General features: G+C 43.0%; 1 protein-coding gene across 1 annotated transcript in view; it reads left to right on the forward strand.

Annotated features, from left to right (window-relative positions):
* MEE44 (Nucleotidyltransferase family protein) overlaps nucleotides 1-17546 on the forward strand; it is a 96637-nt gene extending 79091 nt beyond the window's left edge. Inside the window, exons 13-18 of the mRNA XM_087668432.1 lie at nucleotides 6500-6577; nucleotides 6659-6743; nucleotides 14583-15449; nucleotides 15535-15873; nucleotides 15946-16058; nucleotides 16188-17546. Of these exons, the coding sequence (XP_087524558.1) occupies nucleotides 6500-6577; nucleotides 6659-6743; nucleotides 14583-14726 (307 nt within the window). The 3' untranslated portion in view covers nucleotides 14727-15449; nucleotides 15535-15873; nucleotides 15946-16058; nucleotides 16188-17546. The remainder of the gene's footprint in view (nucleotides 1-6499; nucleotides 6578-6658; nucleotides 6744-14582; nucleotides 15450-15534; nucleotides 15874-15945; nucleotides 16059-16187) is intronic.
* The last annotated feature ends 920 nt before the right edge of the window (nucleotides 17547-18466 follow it).

Consider the following 18466-nt stretch of genomic DNA (forward strand, 5'->3'; position numbering starts at 1 on the left):
GTTCTCCATTGTGATAGTTATCCTGTCTTTCATGCTAGCACAGAATCCTGTCTTTCATGCAAAGACAAAGCACATACATGTGAAGTATCACTTCATTAGAGATGTACTTGACAGCAAAAGCATTGAGCTTTTCAAAGTGCATACAGATGATAACCCTGTAGACCTTCTCACGAAGGGTCTTCCAGCATAGCGATTTGCTCATTGCCGACAGATGATGGGAGTTGGATAGATATATGTACTTCAGCTTTGTACAAACCTAGACTTAGCTGATTCTTTTTCCTTCTCTTAAGGCACATTGCCTTTAGGTAGGAGGTTGTTGGGAATAAAAGCCTCGTGCCTTTAAATGCGCTCAGGTGTGAACGCACCCTTAGCACTTGTACTTACACATATATATCTATCAAAAAACCTAAAGGTACAGACTTGTCATTGTACCTAAAAACGTCCTCACTCTCTACTTTGCCCTCTCTCGCACTCTCTCTGTCTCTCACTTCACGTAAAACAGTCTGTCTTGATCGTCGTGCTCAATCAGTTTCTACAACTAGCTTGCCCAAGACGGCCATACTGTGAAACTCTAGGTCTATGATCCCAAGCCCTCCCTCTAACCGATGCCATATGATGATCGCCCACGCTAACTTGGCTCGGGAATCCCTGGAGCCTTCTGACCCGAACCAAAGGAGCACTAGGCAGGGAAGTTGCACTACGCAGGATGAGAAGCACCAATACGAGGCGATGTACCAGGCCGTCGCTAGGAGGACCTGGTTAACCACCAGGGCTCGGCTAGCTAGTGAGAGGCGAGCCGTGCTCCAATAGGTCAGCTTCCTGCGAATAGAATCGAGGATTGGAAGAAACTGCTAGACGAGAGTGATGTCGAGTCCCACCTAGAACCCTATGTACCGGACGGTCTGTCCTCTGCTCACCCATCTAAATCCTAGGTGGATGCTCTACTCCGTGCTAGAGTCCGGGTCTGTGAGGAAACCAACTGACTTTCGCCATTTGATTTCCGCTTCTGCAGAACAGAACACCTCAAGAGCCAGTCTCACTCTCTCTAGCATCAACTCATTGTCCTCTATGTAGAGTGCTGCATCATTTGCATACTCTGAGTCTAGCAACTCAGTCTTTTCTCTCATGGAAAGTCGAAGGCCGCGTAATCTGCTCACATGGGACCTGAGGAAGTGAGACATCGCCTATGTAAAGAGTAGGAACAGGTATGGGGCCAGGGAGCAGTCTGTCGGACCTATCTCTCCAGGTGAAACTCCTCCCCTCGCCTACCACCTATGAGAACCTTGCTAGTAGCCGATTTGTAAAGTGTGGCGTCCCCGCGAATCCAAGCTTGGGGGAAACCCAACCTCACCATGGTGTCCTCTAGGAAATCCCAGTCCACCCTGTCATAAGCTTTCTCGAAATCCAAGAGTAGTACGGCCAGTCTCTGCCCAGTGTGCTGAGCCCACTCTGTCGCCTCAAAGAAGGTGAATACATTATCTATGATTTTCCTATGCTAGACAAAGCCTGTCTGTGTGTCATGGATGATGTCTAGCAGCACGGGGCGTAGTCGCCTACCAATCATCTTTGCCAGCGCCTTATAGGCCAGTGACAATAAGGTGATCGGTCTCCACTGGGAAAGCTCCAATCGGTCTCCCTCTTTGGGGAGAAGATTGATAAGGCCTGCCAAAAGACTTCCTGGCATTTGTCTTGAAGTGAAAATCTCCTGGAAGGCCATTAGTAGGGGGTCCTTCACCACTTCCCAGTAGGTATTAAAGAAGGCCTTAGAGAGGCCATCCATACACAGGACGAGCATTCTCTGCCCATCCTGTGTATGGAAAGCCTCCTCTAGTTCCTTCTCTATGAAGAGGGCTAGGAGGGAGCGTCCCATCTCTTGTGTGACAAGGAACGGGATGTGATCCCAAACTTGCTGTCTACATCAGTGTCCTCTAGCTGAGACTGTCTCCTATTGGAAAAGGCGTTTGTAGTAATTAGTGGCAATCTCCATCACCTCATCTGGGCTAGAACGAGTCCTCTCATACTGATCTTGAAGGCTGCGTATTTGCTCTCCTGAGGTGCGAGACTGGTGCACTCGGAAAAACTCCTTGCACATCGTGTCTCCCTTCCATGCCCAAAAAGCTACTGAGGTGCGGAAATAGAACTCAGATCGCTTGTCCTCTAGGCCAGCAATGGTTGCTTGCGCTTGCACCTCTTGTGCGTGGAGGGTGAGATCCCCTGTGCCTTCTTTAGTAATCTTTGCATGGCTGCAAGGTCCCGTCTGAGCGCCCTCTCCTCCTCCCAACTCTACTGCCTGGCCTGTATAGCTACCTCTTGGCAGATTCTGCTCAACTCGGCTAGGACCTCTGCAACCTTCTCTGCAATCCGGTCCCTCCTGTCCCACTCTCTAGTCCAGAGCTGCTCTATTTGTCTCGTCACCTCCTTCCTTCTATAGATCGAGTGAGGGATCCTACAGGATCGTGTGTCTAGGGCAGATGCTGGGGGATCTAGTGTCAGGAGAACCGGGTAATGATCGAACAACATGGTGCCCGCCAACTGCCCAATCTGGCCTCCACGAGAGCCTCCCCACTCTCCCACATAAAATCTGTCCAACCGCTCCAGCAAGACTCCACCTAGCCGCTTCTATCCCCAAGAGAAGTCCAACGACCTCTCCCTCATGTGTCTCTCTAGGTATCATGTGCACCTATTGCCAGTAGAAATACCTCCCATTCCTCCTGCTCCTCCCCGGCCATGCCTTGATAGTTTCTGCCTCTTCCTTGCTGGTCCTCCAAAGCCTCCAGGTTGTTGAAGGCTCCTCCAACGATCCAGGAGTGCATCTCTGGGAGTCCATCCGTGATCTCCACCCAGAACTTGCCGCGTGCCCTAACCTCCATAGGGGCATAGACATTGAGGACTCTAACGCACAAGTCCCCAATATCCAATCTGATCCATAGAACCCCCCCTGCCACTATCGTCCCGTGGTCTCGTATACAGGGGGCGAGACTCGGGCCAATAGAGATACATATATCTCCACTCCTGCCGTGGGCACCTATGGCGTGCTCCCAGTAAGTGTGCGAGCTGCCCGAGAGTACCTTCTCTACATGCTGGGCCTGGGAGGGAGTGAGCTTGTACTCCTTTAGAAGTAAAATGTCGATCCGTCCTGCAAGGGCAAGCTACAGCTCCTGCCGAACAATCAACTTTCTGGAACCACGTGCCCCATTGTAGTGAAGATTATTCACATTGCAGGATGCAAGGTGTAAGCTCATGGGAAAACTTGTGACTTATCGAACAGACATCTGTTTGGTGTGGAGGCTACTGATGAGGATGAGAAACTATGGGGCATGCAAGTATGCTTTCCCCCGCAAGGCTGGACGGCGAACTCCAGTCCCCCATGGTGGCCCTTGGTCGAATCATAGGGGTGATAGATGTTGCAGGTGGTACTATCAATGCATCTATCAGCCATGTTGAGAGTCGTGACTCTGTACACTGGTAGAAACGGGCCGCCTGTGCTAGGGGCCACTCGATCACATCCCTCAGGGCCCTCCACTGTGGAGGGGATCGAAAGATAATGCTCAAGTGTGGCCCTGAAATGTGTACTATCTGCTGCCTGATGTCCAAAGTCGTGGCAGCGCAGGCACTGCCCTAGTTGCCCAGTCACAATGACCTACTGCCTAAAGGAGTCACCTCTTGCCTCAATCTCCAGGAACTTTGGTATGCTTTTTGTGTCTTTCACGACCACTTGTACCTTTGGGACTCTTGCAGGTGTCATTGCATCCGCGAAGGAAGTAGGGAGAACTTTGTCAAAAAGCCGTCCAAAGTCCTCCACTAATTGGCGGTACTCTAACACTAGTCTGGGAAAAAGTGGGGTGATTGGGTGTCTGAGAAAACTATTGTGGAGTGCAAATGATTCCACTGTGAAGCCGCTATACCAAGGAACCATATAGATGACCCCCTTCGTGGAGGCATAGAGCGAGCTCTCCACCAACTCACGGGCTGTGTCCGCAGAGGTGAGTCGAACCATGAAGATCCCTCGGCCCATGAGCACTGCCTCCAAGATCTGTGTTGTACCAATGCGCAGCGTGGAGTGGAGCCAATCCCGTAGCTGGGCCCTCGATGGGGAATGTCCAACGACCTGACCAAAGATCACTGTTTCCTTCAACTCCAATTCTGTGGCTCGGACGACCATGAGCTGTTCCTCAGAGAGGATGATGCGCAAGGTGTTTGACTGGGGGGCACTCGTAGAATGTGCCGGCATCTGACCAAAGGATTCCATTGCGTGTCCTAGCTGAGGACCTACCACTCATGCTGCTGCACTGTCAGAGGAGGAAGGGGGGGTGGGGGGGGTGGGGAATGCTTGTTTACACAGTGGGGGAGGTGTTGGACACCACTGTAGTCCAGCTCGCAATGAGGCGAATGAGTGTGTTAGGCCTATCAGACAGTGCCGCGGGCCACAGTATGGGAAAAGGTGGGGGAGGAGGGAGTGGGAGGGGGCGGGGAACCAGATCCTTAGGCAAGAAGACACGTTGCAGGTTCAGGCTGAGGCTGAAAGTGTGATGGAGTGAATGAACTAATGAACAATGAATAGTACGGAGTGGGGACGGAAGCATAGTCAATTATGCCCATGCCCTATTTATAAGTGGATGAGTCACTGAACTATCTAGGGTGGCTCTGAAGTTGTCTTGGGTGGTGCCCAAACACTAATACATAGTACAAACAAAAGCTTTTTGGGATTTGCTGTCATCTTCTGGAGCTGTTGTGGTCGTATTGTTGTTGTCGCCATCAACTCCAGGTGGCTACGATCACTGCGTTTTACCCCAACTAACAGTCATCACCATTTCCAACATCATCATGACTAGGTTCAGCTTGTGTTTCCTATTTCAGATAGCCGCCTGCCTCTTGATCACCATTTTCATCAGACAAACAGCCTCCTTGACTACCTCAGCACCTATAGGCAGTTCCCATCTGCCATCATATTCATCCAACCATCATGGACTGCCGTGTTTTTAGACTGATCAGTTGCCCTGCTGCTGCACTGCTCTTGGAGGACACACACTGCTCCAATACTTTCCTATAGGCTGTGTTTTTGGTTGCTTGCATCATCAACTTCAATTCCACTCATGGAAAGTGCACTTTGAATCTGTCTCCAGTAGACAACACACCCCAACACCTATTGAGGCATTATGATCTCAATGTGGAGGACAAGTTTCCATCATCATCGTCAACTTATTTCTCTTCTAGGAACCATTCACTGAAGCCGAACTCTTCTCTGTCTCATGCTTGTCACAAAGTCCAAGTCGTCAAATTACAAAGCATTTAGATTGCCTTTTATTATCAAATGAAGAGTAGATGCAGAAGTCTAATAAGAACCAAGAATACCATTGAGAGCCATCTGCACAAGTGAACAATATAGTAAAATCTCATTTGTAGTAATCAATTGTTCCCTAGGATCTTTGATCTTTGTCTAAAAATTGCCCATGGAGTCGCCTTTATTCATATGTTCAATCTCTAACTTTGTATGCAAGTAACTAATACGGACCTCATTTCTTCCTTGATACAAAGGTTTGAGAGTATCCTAAGTATCCTTAGTTGTCTTATATGGGCGAATATATGGGATCATGGCATGTTTAAATAGACAAAGCAATCAAAGCATGAGTCTTTGCATCTCTACCATCCCAATGAATCTGTTTAGGAGTAGGCAGTGGTGGTGTTCTAGTCTTATATGGGCGAATATATGGGATCATGGCATGTTTAAATAGACAAAGTAATCAAAGCATGAGTCTTTGCATCAAAACTTACAACATCCTCAACTACACATGTTTCTATTGTTTTTGTTGCACTTGTAGCTTTTGAAACACCCCTAGGACATCTTTCAATTCCATGCACAATGTTCCAAAGCTCCTTTGCAACTAACATATGACACATCATATAAGCCTCCAGTGGAGAGTTGGTTCTATTCAACTTGTACTGAACAGCAATGTATAAAATACATCATTGTTGCTAGCCATGGCCAATGATTGTACTTTATGAAAAAGTTGCATGTATAGCGAAAAATATGCACAAAACCAACTTGGGCTATGTAGCACAATACAAAGGAGATTGTAAGGGCTGTTGTAGGATCGATTGATGTAAAAAATTTTGCACAAAGAATGAAATAGCTTGCACAATACTCGTAGTAGTGTCAGTTGAGGTCGAAACAAATCCAAATAAAAAATCTGATGATGCCAAGCCTTTATGAGCCTTTGGGAGAGTATTTGTCAACATGCGAATGCTTGTCAAATCGCATCCAAATTTGAGGAAATTGAGCAGAGAGTATCGATGACTCTACCCAAAAGGTTAGAGTGAGACATGATTTGATAAGTGAGAGCTTTGAGGGCTTGCTTGTCTTTAAATGTCTAAGGCTTCAGTTTTGAGTGACAAGAATGTAGTTGTCCTTCAGTTGTGAAGATAAAGGTATGTGTGCAAGGTTTGATTTTGAAGATTATTAAGATCTTAGGCTAATATTTGAGTTTAATGCCAATGGCAGGTGTGTCTTTGATCCTCGTAGAATGGGTGTCCGCATTCGAGGAGGTGGTATGTATGTAAATAGAGATAGGGGCCATAGGTAAGATTATATTGACTTGGAGTTATTTGTTTATTTTTCAGCACCTAGAACTTCAGTAAAAAGTTATGTTCAATTTAACAGCATTGATCCTCTTCACATTGAAGATCCACTTTGCCCATCCAATAATGTGGGGCGTAATTGCTTTCGAATTCTTCAGTGTGTCAAGGTATGTTTAAGGTAGTGTAATATTTATGTTTCAGTAGTTGGAAAATCGAAGTAAAAGCTATATTTTGATGCATATGGAGAACCATTGTGGATGTTTTATACTGGTTTTCATTCTAATATGGCCATGGATGATAGTGTGCTCATTCTGAAAATTTGTGTTTGCAAGAGCTTGTAATATTACTGCAATAAGATGGTCCTGTATTGAATATAACAATCATCGAGAAAAATGTGGTTTCCACATGATTTGCAGCTATATGGTTGGATAGCTGTTCATGGCTTGTCATTTATCAGTAAAGTGTGAGCATATCATAGTCAAGTGCTAGTAGACAAGATGGAACCTCGAATTGAGAAATCAAGGAGAAAATTGCAGCACTATGGCAGAAATCGAAGAACTTTGTGAGGCAGATTTTGAACAGAGTGGATTGGAAACTGCTGTTTACTGAGATTATGACAAGGTTGGGACTGATGAAAGTGGCCAAGGTGAGGGGATTAGTTGCAATCAAAGACCATGGTGAAAGATAGTCACCCCACATGCTGCATGGCAGGCTTGCAATTCCAAGAAACAATGTGAACGTCAAATGTTTCCATTTGTGCAATGTGCAGACCTTCGATTCATCTCACTTTGGATCCACTGATCTGTTCTACATTTCAAAGGCTATGTGCTGTCTGAAGGTGACATCATAGCTGTACATAAGCCAACTATATAGAGGGGCTGTCTACGAAAAAATGCTGGTTGGAGAAGAGGAAACACAAAGATATGATGGGTCAGATGAGTGAAGAAAGTACTGGAGAGGCTCATACACATGCCCACATGTGCACGCATGCACACATCCTTTTTGTTTAAACCACTGCTCTTCAATTCATTAAGTCAAAATGTACAAGAGAATAGACTTCAGTATAAAGTTTATTACAAGATATAGCAAACACACTTGGGCACGTGTGCATGTATTCTTTTGGGGTTTGAAAGCATTGCCTCATAAGCTCGAAAATGTAGAAGGATAATAGACTTCATTGTCAAATCTATTGAATACAAGTAAACCTATTACAAGATATAGCAAACACACTTGGGCATGTGTGCATGTATTCTTTTGGGGGTTGAAAGCATCACCTCATAAGGTCAAAACTGTACAAGGATAATAGACTTCATGGTTAAATCTATTGAATACAATTAAAGGCAGGGGTAAAAAATAACCATAACAAAAGTATCTAGATCAGCAATATGACAACAATCATGCAATGATTGCTGTTGTCAGCAAGATGTGTTTTGCCAAGTTTAAGATTAATATGTGATTAACTCGTAGCTCTTTGGGCGAGCAAGGCATTACATAATTTATGCAAGACATCCATGTTCAAACTTGGGGTAGGGTGAATTGATTGTCTGATTTAGGAAGCCTTGTACTTAGAGGATATGACTAGTAACATTCCACTCTCAACTTGCATTGGTTTTTGGCCATTGGGCTGTAAATGGTTCTATGGCGTGGTTTACATAGAACTTGCAACTCATTTATGGGACATTTCTTGCAAGATCGAACTTCGGACTCTTGACCTTGGGTACCTACAACCACACATTGTGATGGTGAGGGATGGTGGTATGGTTGACTAGTGTTAGATATGCTCCACCCTCATAAGGCCCCCATTATGGGGAGAAGCCATGTGCAAGCTCAGATATTGGTGGGTATCCTTACTTCTATACTAGATGAGGAATATGCGATTGGGTGGTAAAAGAAAGGTGACGTGTGGATCTAGTCTACAGGTTAGATGGAGTAGCTAAGTTGATAGCAACTTGAGATACACTACATTGCGTTGTGGAAACTGTTGAGCGTGTGTTGCAATTAGAGAGAGAGAGAGAGAGAGAGAGAGTACGATACGATTTTGGGTGTACCAACAATGTGTTGGTACACAAAGAATAAAATGTATTTATACTTAGGGCACGTAAGGGTGCCTTCACATGTACAACTAAATAATACATGTGTACAATATATGGAGGTAAATAAAGGACCTTTATTCCAACAACCTTCCACTTAAAGGTCTGAAGTGAACCTCTAACCAACTTCCACTAGTCATATGCAATGCTCATAGCCTTGCTTAACATCTACAGGGTTGTCTTGTGTTTTGATCTTAATCAATGTGATTAGATCATCTTCTAGAATCTGTTTGATAAAGTGATATCGCACATCTATATGCTTTTTGTGTGAATGATACATGGCATTCTTAGCTAGATACATAGTGGCTATCACATCCCAACACTGGAGTACTCATAGACATCTCCAGATCCTTTGCAAGTCTGCTCAACCATATAGCTTTCTTAGAAGCTTCAATAGCTGATATGTATTCAGCTTCAGTGATACTCAGTGCTACAATGTTCTGCAACCTGGAGCACCAAGAAACGGCCCCACAAGCAACTGTAAAGACATACCCGCTAGTGGACCTACAAGTGTCCAAGTCACCTACCATGTGTGCTTCATAATAACCCTGCAGACTAAGTGCACCCTGCCCATAGCAAATACACTTTCTTTATGTATCTTTTAGATATTGAAGAATACACTTGATAGCCTCCCAATGTGTTTTGCCAGGATTTGACATAAACTTGCTCTGACAACTCCCATTGCATGAACAATCTCTGGACGAGTAGCAACCATAGCATATATAAGAGAGCCACAAGCTGATGCATAAGGGATGTTGGGTGTAAAGGCCCTTTACACTCTCTCATGTATCTCTTGTGTATATATTACTTCACTCACGTGAACTTACCCTAGTGGGTGTAAGTGTACTATACCCTAAGTATAAATACATTCTTTTATTCTTTTTGTGTACCACACTGGTACACTCCTATTGGTTGACTCACTATCTCACTGTTTAGTACTTTTGAGCACCTCAATTAATGTGTCTGCCCTCTCTCTGCTTCCACTTCTACTTGACGAACTGGTATCAAAGATTTTGGTTACAACATTCGCGCTTTTCAAGAGTGACTCAGTTCGTGACACATAATTCAGCCAACGGACAACACTCGACATGTGTAGGAGGTCGAGCTAAAGTGAAGAGCTAAGGAGAAGCAACCAACACAAGTTGCACAGGTGAACAACAACACCAACATTGACTAGCCAGACTTGCGTTCTAAAGGCTAGCAGGCGACCATTGGACGGCGGGCAGATGACCAGTACACAGGGCGAGCAAACAGTCGACCGGGACCAGCAGGACCAACGAGTGCCCAGAATAGACACCAATGGGGTTGTAGGCAACGCGGCGGACTGAAAGTCCCACGATTGGCATGCGACGTGAGCTGCACAAATTGACATCGGCGTTGACGGACTGCCATCTGTCAAACAGGCAGGTCAATGGCCCCCATTTAAAAAAAATAAAATCAGAAATTTCAGTTTATTTTAAAAGACCCACGATTGGCATGCGACGCAAGCTGCACAAACTGATGTCCGCGTCAAATGGGCAGCTCAACGGCCCCCATTTTCATTTTTAAAATTCAGAAATTTCAGTTCATTTTATTTCCCCTGCACGTGACTTGGACACTCGTAGGTCCACCAGCAGGTATGTCTTTACAATTGCTAGTGGGGCCATTTCTTGGTGTTCCAAGTTGGAGAACATCGTCTCATTAAGTACTACTGAAGTTGAATACATATCAGCTATTGAAGCTTCTAAGGAAGCTATATGTTTGAGCAGACTTGCAAAGGATCTTGGCATGTCTATGGGTATTGCAGTTTTGGGATGTGATAGCTAGAGTGTTGTGTATTTGGCTAAGAATGCCATGTATCATTCACGCACAAAGCATATAGATGTGCGATATCACTTTATCAGATAGATTCTGAAAGATGGCTTAATCACATTGATCAGGATTAAAACACAGAACAACCTTGCATATGTTCTCACTAAAAGTATAAGCATAGCTCAACTTGAGCATTGCATACGACTAGTGAGAGTTGGTTAGAGGTTCACTTTGGACCTTTAAGTGGGAGGTTGTTGGGATAAAGGCCCGTTTGACCTTCGTGTATAGTACACACACACACTCTTCAGTTGTACATGTGAATGCACCCTTATATGCCCTAAGTATAAATACATTTTATTCCACACTCCTTAGCATCGAATGATGAGACATACTCATACTCATCCTTAGTGATAAGGACCTTCATGGCTAAGGGCTGAAGGGTCTCCAATGCGTATCCAAATTTTTGCCACCAAAATAAAGGCTTCACAAGTGACTCTCCTCCAACAAAAATGTGACCCACATCCAACAAGCTAGATGGGAATATCACTTTTGGTTTCACCCACATGTGCACAATTTTGGTGATGCCATTGGAGCACTTGGTAGAGACCATGAAGAGGTATGCTAGCCTTGCATGTGGCCAACAAAAATGTGCCGATCAGGATGACACCCATCCAAAAATATGGGTGTGCCCCTTTTTCTATTTTTCTAATCTCATGTGAACATCACTTTAAACAAAAGGAAGTATACAATAAACCTTTGAAAAAGGAAGATTAATAAAATTTGATAGAACCTTATCCATTTGAGACTGATGATGATGACAATGAACTTCAACAAGTTGACAAGCAAGTTTTGCAAAGAACAGTTGTTGATGCTATAACCGCCAAAAGGTGGCTAATCACAGCTGAAGACTCCTGAATGGAGCTGAAACAGATGATAATTGGCTGAGGCACGCAACAGGCTAGGCAGTGTTCAAAACAAAATGCAAAAGAAGATGTGAGCAGCATTGAGTGGGCAGGTAGGGCAGCATACAGAATGGTGCTTAACTGGTATGATGGCAGCAAGGTTTGTGCTACAGGCGGTGGCCCAGGGGAACAGGGCGATGAGCTGGAGAGGCGGTTCAAAAGATGCACAAGAGGTGTTGATGGCAGATTGGGACAGGCTACAGCAGGGCTGCTTCTCCTTGTGCAGCTGGATGTTTGAAACAGGCCACTGGATTGGCTGGTGACAGCGCTAAGGACAAATTGGATCTTTTGCTTTGATGCCACTGTTGGGTATTGGAGCTCGAGAAGTGAAAACCAGCAGTTATGTGTGATGGAACTCCATGAGAGAAAAGAAGAAAGAAAAGTGTATTAACGCCTACAAGAGGCCAAACTGGCCTATGGGACAAAAATAGATACATCTGAAGTTCCAGGGACTGTCAAAAACAATGTGGAACTGATATGGTTATCAATATCATTTCAAGATACAACCATATGAAAGAGAGAGAGAGAGAGAGAGGTGTATAATGAAATGATTTATTAACGTTTGGAAATGGCCAAAGTGACCTATGAGACCATGAGTTACAATCATTTGTATTATGAAACAACTGTCTGAAAGGAACAGTAAATGTGAATGAACAGTAAAAGAATGTTAAGAACTACAGAGCTAACAACTAACAGAAAGCCCTAGCTGATACAATCAGGAGTGGACAAAGCATAATGTACATTGTTTTTTTTTGGTGAGAGAGAGAGAGAGAGAGAGAGACTGTTACAAGTACACAATGCTGAATACATAGATTGATGATAAGTGAGATGAGATAAAAGTACAAATGATGGGGCCTATATATGCCGCTAAGCCTTTGACCCTTATTGAATATTGGATTGTGTAAAAAGATGGTCAGACCATTACACACATACTAACACATGCTAAAGTGTCTTCATAGATTGATGACCATAAATAAGCAACAATGGTTTGTGTTTGTCTTCAGCATTGACTCCCTCCATTTGTACTTATATTTTCCCCCTTGCACTCATGTATCTAGGTACAATAAGGGCACTACATGTGAAAACCCATTGCATAGCATGCCCCAGTTGCTCCTCCTTGCATAGCATGTTTTAGCGATTGGTCGCTTTGCTGGTTGAGTATCCAATTGGCAGCCTTCCAGGTGAAGACACTTGCATGTGTGTAGAATTTCCCCTCTTCAAAGGCTTTCACACCCTTCTTTTTAACCATGGATTCTTGAAAAACGTCCTTATCATTGCCTTCTCCTCGAGACTCTTGAGGGTGCTCTAGTGTTTCCTTACTAGAACACCTTCACATATTGGGCTTCCTTTTTGGGCCTGAGAAGGGGTTTTAAGCTAAAAGAATTTAGAAAGCAGGTTATCCTCAATTATTACTCAATTTAATTGGTGTTTGCACAGCCCCAAAATGGAAACTAAGTTAAGTCTAAATTAAACAGAGAGAATATTATGTATGCCTATCCATCTATTGCTAAAGTGTGAATTTTGGGTCCTTGGCTTTAGGGACTTGTAAGCATTTTGCAACTCGAGTCAATCTTCGGAAAATACAATATTAACAGTATCTTTCCTGTCATCAATATCCTTCCTTCTTCCATCTTGTTCCATTATCCTCTGTGGATTTGTGGCTGGTGGGCATGTGTTGACAAGGAGTGCAAGATGCATGTCATGGGTCCCCTACATATGAGAGAGAGTGTGTCATATTTCGGTCCCTCATGCGTGTGTAAGGGGCTTGGGGGGGGGAGTCTAAAAAGAGGGAAAATTTTTAGAATTTATTAAACATTAAATTTTAAATTTAATCATCTCAAATTTCACAACTTTCATTGTGAGTTTCCTCACTAGCCTCCAGCAACCACCTTGCTGCATGACCTGTCCTCATCAGTCATGATGCTTCTAGAGTATGAGAATGGTTGTTGCTACTAATGAGATCCTCCTTGCTCCTGCATGTTGCATCTGTAGCATCAAACATAGGTTTTTCCAATGTTCCAGCTCCTTCAGGCAATCAAGCTCACTGCCCCAGGTGTCAATGCTGCAGCTGCCCACCTTTAGTGTCTCTTTTTCCTGCCATTCTGCTGTCTGCATAAAAATGCAGACTCAGCTTCCCTTGTTAGCAAGTTTGTGCCATATGTTCCAGACTGCTACCCACAGCAAAATGCAGCTCTGTGGCAGGGTTCCTTTGTAGCTCTGACCTTGAAAGTTGGTTGGTTTATCTCTTTGAGATCAGTTTCAGTGATGTCAAACTCTTGGCCCTGCTGTTTGCAGCACCTATGACCCCACCTTGAGTCCCTGCACAACCCGGACCACCTGCTCTCCAATATTTTTTGGGTAAATGCTAAAGAGTATAATTCGATCTTCAGTTGCAACAATTGTAACATACTCTTATTGAATTTGGATATTAATTGTTGCGTGCTGAAGGGCAAGAGTCTGCATGAATGCGTTCTTCAATAAGTTATTGTTATTTATATTTCATCTTAGCCATAGTTGTCAGGTACGAAAGGTACAATACTGTATGGTATGATAAAATACAGTACTAAATGGTACCTTAAGATTTTTTAAGGTACGGTATGATATTAGTATGAAAAAAAATAACTTGATTATTTTGGACTAAAGATAATAGAATAGATATTTCAAGTCTAAATAGCAATGCTATTAGAGTATATAAGATGAGTACTAGAGGGTAACATGCTAAAACCTAATGCTGTATGCGCTACTGCTACCTACAACTTTTAACTACATAGATGGGAGTGGATACATCATACATGCATGATCATACAAATAAGAGAAGTGTGGACTTGAGAAAGAGAAGATTGAGAGAAATTGTTTGAATCTCAAATAACCTAATCTCATTTGAGAATATCATATTAATATAAGGAGCATTTAGCTCGTCCCAAAGTGCAGTTCGAATGGGAAAGATCTATCCATTAAGTTGGTACCTTATGGTACTAATACGTAAGGTACGGTACCTAAAGTATGGTATAGTATCAAACCTTTCGTACGTGGTACTAGTGCAACTATGATCTTAGCTTTTCTTTTGTGTGTTGTTGCAGAAAATTTTAAAGACTATGAACTTGATTTGGAAAGATTTGCATGCCTTTGCCATGTTTGAATAGTGATATGGTAGCTTTCACAGGCATTTGCAGATGCTTACTCATATATTGAGAAGACACTCGTGGAGATCGCAGACACTTCTTTGAACGAAGGTAGTTTGAAAATTCTTTCAAACATATTACCCAGTGTGGCAAGTTTGGAATCACTATCAGAAATGTCAGCTTAACTGGCACTCACCATGCCCGACATGAGAGCCCGGAAAGCGTGGCAAGGTTGGGAATAGTAACCACAGGATTGCTGAAGTACAGAATGCTTGTCAAGTAAGTGTGCCTTTTTGTGGACATCATTTGTGTTGAACTGCGATATTTTAGACTGCTCAAGTTTCCTATTCAGATTTATCATATTGTGATTATTGCACAAATGGCCTATGGTTGTGCTTGTGCATGTGCATGTATGGTGTGTGTGTGTGTGTGTGTGTGTGTGCGCGCACGCGCGCGCGTGCACAATTGTGTAATCATGTGTGCCATATATTCTGTTTGGATGGCACTTCCATAGCAACTGTTTGCCTTTACTTGGCAATTGTGATCTTCCCCCTTTTTCACTTTTCTGGTTGGACTTTCTGTGTGTTTTACCTTCTGTTTGAGTGAAGTACTACATGAAATTTCAAGTACTTGTTTTTGACTTTGTTGAAAATCAGCTTTGGAGGTTCATTGCTCTAGAAAGAACAAAAAAAGTGCTCAGCGAGATCCTGGTCATCAAGAAATCTCAAGGGAGTATGTGTTTGACCCTAGAGCAATCCTGAAGCTCCAATCAAGAAGCAGAGGAGTGGTATGTCCATTGCGTGACTTCTCTATCTTGCTGAACTGCCTCATGACCTTCCGTATCCAGCTGAGGTCCTACTATCCAAAGACATCAGTTATAGTCCCTCTGGAATCAGAAAACAGAAGATGTAAACCATCAACTTTATAATATTCTGGTTGGTATTAAATGTTTCCTTGGCTCCTTTCCATTTGGATTAATATTTTGTTGCACAGGAAAAAGCTTTTTTACAGGCTTTTATGGATGTTGACACGTCTGTCGAAAAAGTAGTCACAGAGGCTGCTGGAGATTGTGGGTACCTTGGCTTGTGGACCAGCAATTGGTTATGTACATCCAATGGTACAGAAATGGTAATGAACAGGTGTTTACTCTCATGACACTGTCATCCTCAGAAGTCATAGATCAGGCTCAGTGGCTTTTGCAGATGCATGCTTATTTGTGAAGGAGGAACTCGTGGAGGTTGCAGACAGCTTCAGGATGAGAAGTTTACTCTTTATCCAGCTTTGTGGAGGCAGGCTAAAGACTCATATTTGATATATCCTGCATGCCAACAGGTGATCTGTTGCTTGTATGAATTTATAGTTTATTTTTCATCTTTCTGTCATTTGATCAGTTTATCATAACAGGATTCTGCAAATGGTTTCTCAATTTTGAGGTGACCAGTACTCTCAAACTTCCAACTCCTCGAAATGGCAGCTTGACTGGCCCTTAGAGCAACTCAAGTGAGAAATCACAACATGTGAGCAATGTCTGACTTTGAACTTTTATGGATGTTGATCTGCTTAATTGAACATGCTGAAATCGTTCCATCAAAGAGGTAAATAAAATTGCTAGACCTAAATTGAGATCTTGTTATCTGGTGTCACAGACGGCAGGGGTTCTTTGTTAGTGCAAGACGCTGAAATTTGAAGGATAACAATCTGTAATGCTTGGAGGATCCCGTGACCCCTGCAAAGTAGCCGGAGTAGGCATGAAGCGGCAACTGGATAATACATCTGACAATGAAGAATGCTCAATGCAATGGATACATGGTCCAGTTGTGTGTTGATGACATGTAGACAGACCTTTTTGATGGTGGCTGAAGCATTGGTGTTAGAAACAATGTAACAGCAGTAATGCACACTCCCACGCAAATGCAAAGGTGGTCCATACGACACATGTAGTCTCTATTATCGTGTGCTATCCCAAGTAACCGATGGATGCATGGAAGACCATCTCTGAGCAATACCATTCTAAAAATCAAGGCATTGCTGTTCACTTGGGCTAGAAATGTGCATTATCCAGTTTGAGGGCCAAGATGTGAAATCCCCAAACATTGTAACTGTTCTTCTGAGTTGTCAGCAACATAGCTTGATTGCCTCTCAACTCACATGTACGAGCTGTATGCACGGTGTAGTGGTCTTAAGACATCCACAAATGCCATATGGGGACTTCTTTGTGGAGTATGAGTATTCTGAAGCTATGCAATTTTTGCATGTTCAATTTGATTCATTTTCTATGAACAGGTTTACATTTCAAACCTTTTTTTCTAAGAAAGAAATGAAATTTCTATTATAGATCAATTGTGGAGGAAAAACAACATAAAATTACTGGGCAGAACCTTGTAGGAAAGTCAAACAAACCAACCAAATAAAAAAGGACGAGGTGGGGAATGGGTTAATCTCCCAGGCTGCCTGCTAAAGGAAGAATGTCCTATACAATTGGCTACCAAAGAGGATGATGCTATACAATTTGGCTTGCATGATCCAAAGATGATTATGCTACTACCAAGATGTGTGAGGAGATCAATGAAGAAAAGAAGGTGCATGAGTTCATTGCTCAGCCATATAACAAAGAGGAGGGAGCTATCACGTCTGAGGAACCACTTCCTTGCCAAGAACAGTGGGCCAAAACACTCTGCCGACTTCAAATTGAATCACGGGCTGTTTGTAAGGTCGAAATTTTGACCTTTCCAACCAACCCAAATGACTTTTCCATAATAATAGCGACAAGCAACCAGTGTTATCGTTGGCCAATAAGTCATGAGAGTTGACCAAGGTCAGCTACTAGTGTCTCTTGAGCAAAGAAAATTTAACTTGACTGCTTTATCTTGAGTTCCTAACCTGGCCCAGCTTTCTTGTAAAGATAACTTGTTTCTTGGAGATGGCCTGCCATCACAAGAAGTTTCTAATGAGAGTATCCACCGCCTCCTAGCATCTTGCAAAGAATGGAAATATTGCAGGTACATACATAGCATGTGAAGATAGCATGGATTTGGAGACAACCAACCTCTTGCTTAAGCCATGATGAAAATTTGACCTAAATACCAAAACATGTGACTAGGTTGAGCTACATTGAAATCATAATTCATAATTCAAGCTGGAGGGCCATTCCAATTAAGTAGGACTAGTTCTATCTTTGCTTGTTGACAAGGGCTCTATAAACAATGTCGATTTTGGCATGTTCCTTTAATAACTTATCCAAATTCCTCAAAAGGAAGGATGATCACTCACCAAAGCAAACAGTAGGGGCCTATAGGACAACCTTGATGGATTGACATTTTCAAATGAAATCTTTGGGAAAGCACCCTATTCATGGCAACCTTAGTTGATGCATTGCAAAATAATGTGTTGATGTTGGAAAATCCAAGCTCAAACACGATATGTGCCATCATCACAAGAATAAAATCCCTCGAGCATTGACATAGGCCTTATCTAGGTTCATATTGATTAGAAAGGCTTCTTGATTGCAACTTAAACAATAAGCCATAATAAGCCTCAAATTCAAGGCATCATGTTGAATTTTTGTACCTTGCACAAATCCATATTGACTTGGATACACAATCTTAGATATCACCTTTTTAATTTAGCATGTAAGAGCCTTTGAAAAGATTTTACTAGATTAGTTCAACATTGTGATTGGCCTCCAATGCAAGGGCGGGCTTCTCTCGTGTGACTTGGTGACAAGGCCATATCCACTTTACCATACATTCAAAAGTTATTATGTACGTCACATAGATAATTGAGAGACATTGCTTGTACAAAAGCTTTTTGCTTGAAACATGTTAGGACTTTGGGATTTGCCTTTTTTCATTGACTTGAGTAGATATCTGACATCATCAGTGAGTGGATGTTAAGCAATAGCATGACTTCATTAGGGATAGGATTC

Source organism: Lygodium microphyllum, chromosome 26 (genome assembly GCF_053477565.2).
Source record: "Lygodium microphyllum isolate KBCC chromosome 26, Lygodium_microphyllum_v1.1.10, whole genome shotgun sequence".
In the NCBI taxonomy this organism is placed as follows: Eukaryota; Viridiplantae; Streptophyta; class Polypodiopsida; order Schizaeales; family Lygodiaceae; genus Lygodium; species Lygodium microphyllum.